The sequence below is a fragment of the Notolepis coatsorum genome (assembly GCF_963971535.1).
Source record: "Notolepis coatsorum genome assembly, chromosome: 16".
Lineage (NCBI taxonomy): Eukaryota > Metazoa > Chordata > Actinopteri > Aulopiformes > Paralepididae > Notolepis > Notolepis coatsorum.
Window position 1 is genome coordinate 30970911 of NC_140180.1, and position 10834 is coordinate 30981744.

Sequence of the window (10834 nt, forward strand, 5' to 3'; positions counted from 1 at the left end):
TTATAAACTTAATAATCGATATGATTTCGGCGTTTATTGCGACATACAAACCGGAAATGGACCTAGGCGATCGACGTCCTATACTTGGGATATTTCACGGCCAGTCTCTTTGACGCACGGTAAGAGGACGCTAACGTTATTTTCAGCCCAATTGTTTATTCATTTCACTGCAAACCATCTGATCAATATATCACCCATACTACATAAAGCATTTACTGACGATCACGGAATTATAAACGACCCCCCCCCCCCTTTCCTCCGCGCATGATGACGCATAACGTATACGATCATATACAGTTGCATTTTTTAATATAGCGTCTCTAGGGAATAAACGCAATCGATAATCTATACATGCGTATAGGCCTATAACTCACATTCTAGGAATTACTGCAGAAAATGATAAAAACATACTTATATTCTAGACGGTATTTTTGTATGAATGTATGAATGAAAAAGTATAACGTTCCTACATCCTGAACGATAGATAATCGATGTTGAATGGGCCATAGTAATGTCAATGTAATGTCAATTTAGCAATACAATTTAAAAAGTGATAGCCCTGCAAAGCAGGGCTGTACAGTGCGACATATATATTGCACGTGCTACAGCAACATCCGTCTGTGCGATTTACTTCAGTAGCACTGGTGCGATAGGCATTCGGTTCATATAGATACTCTTATTTTGAAAATCCTGTGCCGGTCTCATTTCCGCCCCAAGCGCAGCTCCAGTCATAATATCGATGGCTCCGGCAGTTAGCAACATTCGGTTCGTATGATACTCTTATTTTGAAAAAAAACGTGGCAACGAGTCATATCCGCCCAGCCCTGCAGCGGGATACTATTGGCTTCTGCTCGTATCAACACAGAGGCAGTCTGCTCTAGTCTAGAGCGGACCTCCATGAGCTACCGTTACTGTTTAAAAATGACCCAGTCAACTATTCACTTTTAGTTTAATACATGACGAGGCATTGTCTAACGGTATCTAGCTGGCTAGCTACTGATAGCTGCTGATATCAACAAATGCTCCAGCAATAGTCGACTCGAATGCATAATACCTCTGTTCCCTCGTTAGCTCACGTTAGCTAGCTCACGTTAGATCTATATGTCCCAGTAAACTAAATAGTTCACTGAGGCGTTGTCTTAACGTTATCTAGCGGGCTAGCAGTAGCCAGACCCGGCGCCATGGGCGGGCATTGGGGGGCCGGGCCCGCCCACTGAGTCAGCTGTGCCCACCCTGGTAAAAAATAAATAAATAAAAAATAATTTTGTCAATCAAAGTCGACTATCCAAATCCTTAGTCGGGGACAGCCCTAGTGGGCACTGATGTCAACAACAACACTACTGAAGCTAGCACGGCACTCTGTGATAATTCGTTTTCTACCCTTAAGCACGTCTTTACAGAACATCGCCTTAGTATGCTTCATCGACGCAAGGCCAATTTAATTCAGTTGGCATTTGAGAAGGACTTAACAAAAAAGTTCAGGAATGAGTGGAGGGACAGTGTTTTAAGAAGATTTGCCGCTTGCCGCTCTACTAATGATGGTGAGTAGCCTGTGGAGGAATTTTGTTTGCTTTTTTATGCACCTTATTTTTGTCAGTTCAGTTCGTCAGTGAATTCAGAAGTGTTGAATAAATGGAGACTTTTCAAACATATAGAATAGAATAGAATAGAAATGTATTATCCTGAGGGAAATTTGACACTCCAAATCACTCAACATTAAACATTTAGACAGAACAAGTCACGAATAAGAATAACAAAACAAATGGCCTAAGAATAGAATAAAATTAAATAGAATAAAAGATACAGTAAATAAATACAGTAAAAATATACTGAAGTCTACAGTAGGTGTAATATTGCACAGTGCTGTTTAAAAAGTAAGAGTCCAGGAAGATGGTAACTGTCACTCTGTGCTCAGTGATGCAGTGAGGCACAGTGATGCATTGTATAGTCTGATGGCTGTCGGAATGAAGGACTTCCTGTGCCGTTCAGTGCTGTATTTAGGTAGTGTGAGCCTATAACAATACATGCTCCTCCTGTCAGCCAAGTCTGTGTATAGTGGGTGGGAGGGGTTTTCCCTGATGGCCTGGAGCTTAGCAAGGCTCCTCCTCTCCGCCACCCTCGCTAGGGCGTCCAGCTCCACCCCAACCACGCTACTGGCCTTCCTGACCATCTTATCCAGCCTGTCTGTGTCCCCTGCTCTCAGTCCGCTGCCCCAGCAGGTCTGTTATATATATCCGTTCAGTCTGTTTTTGTATAAGTGAATGTTCTTAAGATAGAGAGAAATTAGATTTTTCAATTGCCTCTCTGCTGTTTAGTTCAGCACCGTGGGCAGCGCCAAGCAAGCCACAGCGCCGTTGTCCCAGCTGAAACGTATAAAAGGGAACCTGTGTTGAAAAACCATTGTGCCCCCCCGAGAACATTTTATGCCCCCCCACTAATTTGTTTCTGCAGCCTGGTCTGGCAGTAGTTACAGATAGCTCCTGATATCAATGTCTTATAACATTGATTCAATGCGTATTCTAGCTGAGGGCATGCTGAATGTGATTTGACCAAAGAACCGTAACGTTATACCAATAGGGTCCAGCTGCAGCGCCGGAGAATCATTGCATGCTGAATGTAGAGTATAGGTCCAGCTGCAGTGCCGGAGAATCCTTGCTGGAGCTGGAGGCTACTCGAGTATACACACAGACAGTGGAGCTGTTTGCAGATAGCAAGCATTTTGACTTGTTGCGTGGTGGCGATGTCTCGCAGATAATACAACTACAAGTATGATTATATAATATATATTTTTTATATAAAATATTTTTTTAATTTGAATTTTGTATCAAAAAAAAATTGGCAGGTAAGAAATATGCTTGGCGGGTAGATTCTTCCCATCTACCCGCCACTGGCCGGTGAGTCAAAAAGTAAATTTCGTGCCCTGCTTACACGTAACGTGTCTGGCTGTGTGACGTCAACTTGTCAGCATGAAAATGACAGCCAAACATGGCACTGCAACTAAATAACACAAATACAATAGGCACATTTGTGACTGTTACAAATATAACACGTTTTATACTTGTGCTACAAAACTATCAACCTCTGTAGCACCAGTGCTATGTGCAAAAAAAGTTAACGTACAGCCCTGAGAAGGTGAACATCTCCATAGGCTTACAGTGGTGGCAGGCTGGCTATATTGATGGATATAAGTTATGGCAGGGAATGTGTTAAATATGAATGGCAAAAAGAACTCCACGAAGTGTGTGTATTTTCAGGATAACGGACCATAGGACTAATGAGCCTCCTTTTTAACTAATCGGGGCAACGTCACTTCAGACCAATGGGTTTTGTTTTCGGTATAATGGGCTGTCGGACCAATGAGCTTTCGGTCCAATGGGAATAATATGTTGGACTATTGAGCTGTCTGAATAATGGGCCGTCCCTGCAGTGGCAGCCCCAACCCTTTCTAGGTCTCAAGCTCAAATTATTCTAGTAGTTTAGCTGATCTCCGCAGGATCTAGTGTGCTCATTTCTTACACTAGTGTGAAGATCAACCTAAGGAATCCATAGGTATCAAGCATGTCATGCTAGCTTGTCAGTAAGGGGGTTCAATAATCCCATGGCCATCCCTTGACCTCTCACCGCAAGATATCTGAATGAAAATGGGTTCTATGGATCTGAGGGGTAAAGAAAATTGAATACCTATACCCTTTATTCAATAACATTACAAGCTCACCGTCTGGCAGGAGGCTCATTATATAACTGAGAGGGCATACATACCCTCATCTCGCACCGTGTTGACCATTAAGCATATTGATTTGTTATATTGTTTACACTGCTTTTTACTACCCCTCCCCCATGCTGCTATGATGCCTGCATTTCCCCCAAGGGGATCAATAAAGGAATATCTTATCTTATCTTATTATTATAGTTCAGTGAGCTAGCGAGACAACCATGCTAGCACAAACCTGTGCTCATACATTTGAGTACCTATTTGAAACGTACTGTAAGCAAGGTGCTGCATATATGCTCCACTACATTGGATGCTCAGCCCCAGTCTCAGTGTGGATGATGAGGGAGAGGTTAAATAACCTGACCAGCAACACCCGCGTCCATTAGCTGCTGCTTCAGCGAGTCTCCAGACCTCACGGCCGACACCAGAACCACAATAGAGATCGCCACTGAAAGCAATAATCTGCGACTATAGGTTTAACCCACGTCCATGCAACTGGTCCATAGAATTGTACAGACTATCAAGTATGAATGATCATTACATTTTATATAGCCCTTTTCTAGACACTCAAAGCGCTCCCCACAGTGTAGAGTGGAAATTGCCTCCTTCACCACCACTGTGTAGCACCCAAACCTTGGGTTGAACGCAGGCTCAATGGCTGCCATACACTGGCACCCGGCACACATCCACAATGGCCAAACGGCTCAGGGGACAGGGAGTGATATCAGCCAATTAAGGAGCGATGATTAGGTGGCCTTGATGTCAGAGACAGGAACGTCTGGGAATAGGATGGCAGCTATTAAATGTGACATCTTGTTGTGCTCTGTCTCAGTTCATCATGCTGACGTACATCTTCATGCTGGCTTGGCTCGGCGTGACGGCTTTCACCTCCCTCCCCGTCTTCATGTACTTCAACATCTGGACCATTTGCCAAAACACCACCATGCTGGAGGGCGCCTCGCTCTGCCTGGACCCTCGCCAGTACGGTGAGGAAGACCTCCCTCTGTCTCTCTCTCTCATCCTCTCTCTCTCTCTCTCTCTCTCTCTCTCTCTCTCTCTCTCTCTCTCTCTCTCTCTCTCTCTCTCTCTTCTCTCTCTCTCTCTCTCTCTCTCTCTCTCTCTCTCTCTGAGGAAGGCTGTCCTCACTCTCTATCTCTCTCTGTCTGATTCTTTCTCTCTCTGTGATTGATTGAAAACTTTATTAACAGATTGCAGAATAGGTACAGTACAGTACAGCTCAATACATACAATTGTTAAGGGGATGCAGACCAGAGAAAGACTTTCGTCTTGTTTACATCAGGGTCCCCCATTTTCAATTCATCATAAATGTCCCTCCTCTCTGTCTCTTCTCTGTACCTCCACCTTCTCTCCCTCCTCCTCTCTCTTCTCTCTACCTCCCTCTCTCTTTCTCTCCCTCTTTCTCTTTCTCTCTACTTCTCTTTCTCTCCCTCTCTCTCTACCTCCCTCTGTCTGTCTCTCTCTCTAGCTCTTCTCTATCTCTCTCAATCGATCTCTATATATATATACTATATATACCCTTCTCTATCTATCTATCTATCTATCTATCTATCTATCTATCTATTATCTATCTATCTATCTATCTATCTCTATCTATCTATCTATCTATCTATCTATCTATCTATCTATCTATCTATCTATCTATCTATCTATCTACTATCTATCTATCTATCTATCTATCTATCTATCTATCTATCTATCTATCTATCTATCTATCTATCTATCTATCTATCATCTATCTATCTATCTATCTATCTATCTATCTATCTATCTATCTATCTATCTATCTATCTATCTATCTATCTATCTATCTATCTATCTATCTATCTGTCTGTCTGTCTGTCTGTCTGTCTCTGTCTGTCTGTCTGTCTGTCTGTCTGTCTGTCTGTCTGTCTGTCTGTCTGTCTGTCTGTCTGTCTGTCTGTCTGTCTGTCTGTCTGTCTGTCTGTCTGTCTGTCTGTCTGTCTGTCTCTCTCTGCTCTCTCTCTCTCTCTCTCTCTCCTCTCTCTCTCTCTCTCTCTCTCTCTCTCTCTCTCTCTCTCTCTCTCTCTCTCTCTCTCTCTCTCTCTCTCTCTCTCTCTCTCTCTCTCTCTCTCTCTCTCTCTCTCTCTCTCTCTCTCTCTCTCTCTCTCAGTGTGTGTGTGTGTTTCTCTCTCTCAGTTTACCCATAGGGCACAGACCATATAGTCTAGAGCTGTGCATCCATGCGGTGGTTGAGAGGAATACATCCATACAGCCCCTCCCCCTTTCTCTCTCTGAACACTTGGGGCTAGATCCACAAAGAATGGATTGCACAGTGCTAATTGCACCTTTACTTACCCAGTGCCTCATCCGTAGCTAACAGTGTATTGCACTACCACAGGACCTAGCATGTCCTACCATGCTTCGTAAAAACTCATGTACATATACCGATATGCCCTACTTTGATTACTTGTATTATTGCACAATGTCGTTCTATTGGATTCTTATTATATTATTATTATTATTATTATTATTATTGTATTATGCACAATCGTTACGGGCAAGACCCCCCGCATTTCACTGTATACTTGTATGCCGTGACAAATAAAACTCTCGACTTGACTTGACTTGACTACTTACAATTCATTATGAATTGAAAATGGGGGACCCTGATGTAAACAAGACGAAAGTCTTTCTCTGGTCTGCATCCCGTTAACAATTGTGTGTATTGAGCCGTACTGTATTGTACCCATTCTGCAATCTGTTAATACAGTTTTCATTCAATCAATCACCTGGTATTTTCCAGCATCTTGCCCACCTGCCATACTGTAGGTTAAGTAGATTGAACGTGTGCAATGTAAGGAATATGGATGAGCATATGAGCCAGGTGTGCTATATGCCTAAGTGATACAATCATAGATGTAGTGATTATCATCCCGCTTTTTACACATGTATTTCCTTTGCTAATAAAACAAGAAATATTCTATTCACATATAAGTGGAAATACATCAGGCCTTCAGAAAATAAAAGCACCAAGGTATAACATGCTATACTGATGTGGAAAAACAATACACAATACACTAAATACACTGTCTACTCTTATTACAGGTATTGTGCCAATTGCTGAGGCAAAAACCGTGTGTACTGGATCTGAGAAGTTTTATAAGATGTGTGAATCTAATGAGGTAGGTGACAATAATGACCTGAAACGGCCTGAAAAATTCATAGACCTATAACAAAATGTATGTACATTGGTGAATAACATTTGATTGATTCCCACCTGTGACATAGACCTTTTGCTAACCTTTCATTGAGCTGATCCAAGAGACCAATTCAGCTTTGCTGAACTTTAGATGCCCTCGACCTATCCAGTAAGCCAAGATTGTTAGAATATTTATATGGACTCAAAATCAAATTTGTTAAAAGAAAATTAAAAAAAAGAGAAAATCACTGTGTAACTATTTAACTCTATAAATAAATATAAAATCAATAACAATACCAATTTTATTGCAAGTAATTTGTTGCATTGTCATGGTTTGTATGTGTTGGAACTATGGTACCAAAATCAAATGCAGAAACCTGGGGCAGACAATATATCTGGGATATCCATGATTAAAAAAAAACTGGAAATCTTGTACTAAAGTAACATTTTGCTTTAAATGATTAAACACAATAAGCGTAATGTTAGCAACCATTGTATTTTCAAGTGTGAACTTTAAGCCAGCCTTACTAATGAGCGCTGGGCTTTCCTCTTTTGTCTGCAGCTGGACATGACATTCCACCTGTTCATCTGTGCTCTGGCAGGAGCAGGAGCAGCTGTTATTGCCATGGTGAGACGCCGTCACGATTCCCCTCTACTCTTTATCTCGTCAGTCACAGCTCGGACTTACAGGATATCTGTCGGAGTGGGATAGCATCTTTAATTAACCGTGTAATCTGTATATGAACCACCCGAGTCTCTAAGCCTCATGTAGTGCGTTCTGCATGCGCGGAAATATCAATGTGATTTCCCTCTGGAACTCTATTCAGCGAAAGGGGCCACAATCAATGATGCGGCCGGGTTGTGATTTGACAGTATTTGAAAACGAGGGTGCAGCTAGTTAAGTCTGTGGTGCTCTGGACTCCTGTGAGATAGCCGGGGAGCGGAGAGAGAGAGAGAGAAGGCGTTTTGGTGCAGTGGAAAGACAAGGCTTTCCTCTCCCTCTCTCTCTCTCTCTCGGAGGCGCTAGGCATGTCACATGGTTGTCATGGAAACTGGGAAAAGAAAGGGCAGACGCTTGTCGAAAACATCACTCAGTAATTTGTGAGGAGCCATTTTCTACAAAACAGAATGCATTCGTTAGTCAAGGGTGATGTTGCAAATTGTAGCAAGACACTGGACTGCCGCCCTTTTAAACAAAACAAATGGGTCGGGGGAATTAAACAGCGGAGCAGACACACGCACTTGCCAAAGGAAGACTGGCCTCACAAAAGCATCACAGCCACAAACTAAATCAATGCAAGTTGGCCCCATTCATGCTTGGAAATGAATCAAATATTCAGCCAACAGATAAACCTTAAAGGGTAAGTTCTAAATTCTGGGCCCTATTTCCTTCCTACTTACCAATTATGTTGTCAATCGGTAGAGTCCTTTCTCAACACAAGCCATGCTGTTATTCATACTGGATACCAGACGTACATTAAGCCTAGTCGACGGGGGCCACGCTCCAGTCTGTATGAGCCATGAAATAAACAATGAAACCTTCTTCGGGTGCACCGTGGAGTAGGTTCCGGTGTTTGTTTCAGGGCTTGTACAGACCTGGAGTGTGGCCCCATTGACTTTGCATTCGTTTTGTGGCAAACCAGCTGGAGCTGTATGCATCCGGTATGAAGAACAGGATGCGTTGTGCTGAGAAGGACTCTACCGATTGTCTCTAACATCACTTGTAATTGGGGAAATAGGGCTAGGGGTCCAACATGTTCCCCAATTTACCCTTTAAGAGGGTAATTGGCAAGAGCAGTAATTAGACGAGACATATTGAGTTCTTTCACTGGACATTAAAGTGTGCTGCTAGGCTGCAGCTTTTGCTCAAATCCGAGTGACCCGGTTGTCTACATGCATGTATACAAAGCAGCTGTAAACCACCGTGATCCCTTGTGAAAAGAGTGGCTGAGGTCATTAAAGCACAATGCATGCACTATTGCCTTTGCTGCCATGGTAACATAGGGCCAAGCCAGCACAGGGTCTTATACCCCCACCTGCTGGTCTATAAGTGAACTTAAAATGGGCGTGTCCATAAACCAAATTTCTGAATTCTACCCTCTACTCTCCGCTCTACTGCATTTCAAGTGGACATTCAGTCATATGGATGTAGCTATTTAAAATGAATGAATACATAATTCTGATGCCACTGCCATGCATGTGAGTTTTTGTAATACTGTAGCGACCTCGCTGTTATGAAGTAGATTGTCCACACAGGGATTCACAGGAGAGAAGTGGTTCTTTATTTAGAAGTCAAACAGGCTATTGTATGGTCGTAACCCGCGTCAAAAACAGGTACCAGTCTCACAATCTCAGGCTACGCTAAGCTACTTGTTTACTCCTTCTCAACCCCACACCAAGAGACCACGCCCTCAGGTGTGACATTCTCTAACCTCCTTAGCCCCACCCTCACCCATGGAACCACCAACCACAGGGCACCTTGGTCACGTCTACATTGCCCCAAGCTTAGTGGATCATGAATGATTGACAGTTAAACGCCCCGCCCAGTAAAACCCACACACTTGACCGTCATCACAACTAGATCAAATTGGTAAAACTACACATAGCAACCAGCTCTTATCAGCCAGATCTCTTGATCCTACTGGACCAGTATACCCATGCAAGGGCCCAACATCCACACTAAATACTACTACTGGACCAATATACCCATGCAAGGGCCCAACATCCACACTAAATACTACTACTGGACCAGTATACCCATGCAAGGGCCCAACATCCACACTAAATACTACTACTGGACCAGTATACCCATGCAAGGGCCCAACATCCACACTAAATACTACTACTGGACCAGTATACCCATGCAAGGGCATAACAGCAGCACTAAATACTACTACTGGACCAGTATACCCATGCAAGGGCATAACAGCAGCTCTAAATACTACTACTGGACCAGTATACCCATGCAAGGGCATAACAGCAGCACTAAATACTACTACTGGACCAGTATACCCATGCAAGGGCCCAACAGCCACACTACATACTACTACTGGACCAGTATACCCATGCAAGGGCCCAACAACCACACTACATATTACTACTAGACAAACACACTATTTATTCCCCACTTTTTTCTCATCCCCGTAAATACCCATATTATTGCAACCCTTAACGGTAAGATGTTTCAATCAGTCCTGTCTACTCTAGGTGAAATAAAGCAGGCAAACATAAACTGGGAAGAATATTTATGTTTTAATCCAAAGAAGACATTGTCACACTGGTCAATCAAATGCAGGTTTACTTCGGAAAAGTAAAAGAAAGATTAAGGCGCCGGTTACACCTTAGTTTCGTTTTCGGTTTCTCCAGATTAATTAACTTTCAGGGTGTTGGTGATATGTGGCGCCATGCCACCTGCTGAACACAGCCGAGTATCTCCCCTATCTAAAACCCTCGTGGACACAGTATCTCCCCTATCTAAAACCCCTGTGGACAGAGTAATGGGATCCTATAATTGCTTTCTGTCCACGAGTCTTAACTGTGACCCCCCCCCCCCCCCCCCTCCGCTCCCCTCCCCGCAGATCCACTACCTGATGGTGCTGTCAGCCAACTGGGCCTACGTGAAGGACGCCTGCCGGATGCAGAAGTACGAGGACATCAAGTCGAAGGAGGAGCAGGAGCTTCATGACATCCACTCCACCCGCTCCAAGGAGCGCCTGAACGCCTACACATAAAGACCCACGCGAGGCCTGGCCCTGCTCCTCAAGCCCCCCCCTCCCTCTCTCTCTCTCTCTCCCTCTCTCTCTCTCTCTCTCTCTCTCTCTCTCTCTCTCTCTCTCTCTCTCTCTCTCTCTCTCTCTCTCTCTCTCTCTCTCTCTCTATCTCTCTCTCTCTCTCTCTCTCTCTCTCTAATCTCTCTCTACCATCCCCTCCAGAGGGGGGTG

The 10834-nt window shown here is 43.6% G+C and overlaps 1 protein-coding gene across 1 annotated transcript in view; it reads left to right on the forward strand.

Moving 5' to 3' along the window:
* Positions 1-10624, forward strand: part of gpm6aa (glycoprotein M6Aa) — a gene marked incomplete at its 3' end in the record, with an annotated part of 50081 nt that extends 39457 nt beyond the window's left edge. The window contains exons 4-7 of the mRNA XM_084331567.1: positions 4545-4698; positions 6800-6876; positions 7456-7521; positions 10472-10624. Of these exons, the coding sequence (XP_084187693.1) occupies positions 4545-4698; positions 6800-6876; positions 7456-7521; positions 10472-10624 (450 nt within the window). The remainder of the gene's footprint in view (positions 1-4544; positions 4699-6799; positions 6877-7455; positions 7522-10471) is intronic.
* Between the last annotated feature and the right edge of the window lie 210 nt (positions 10625-10834).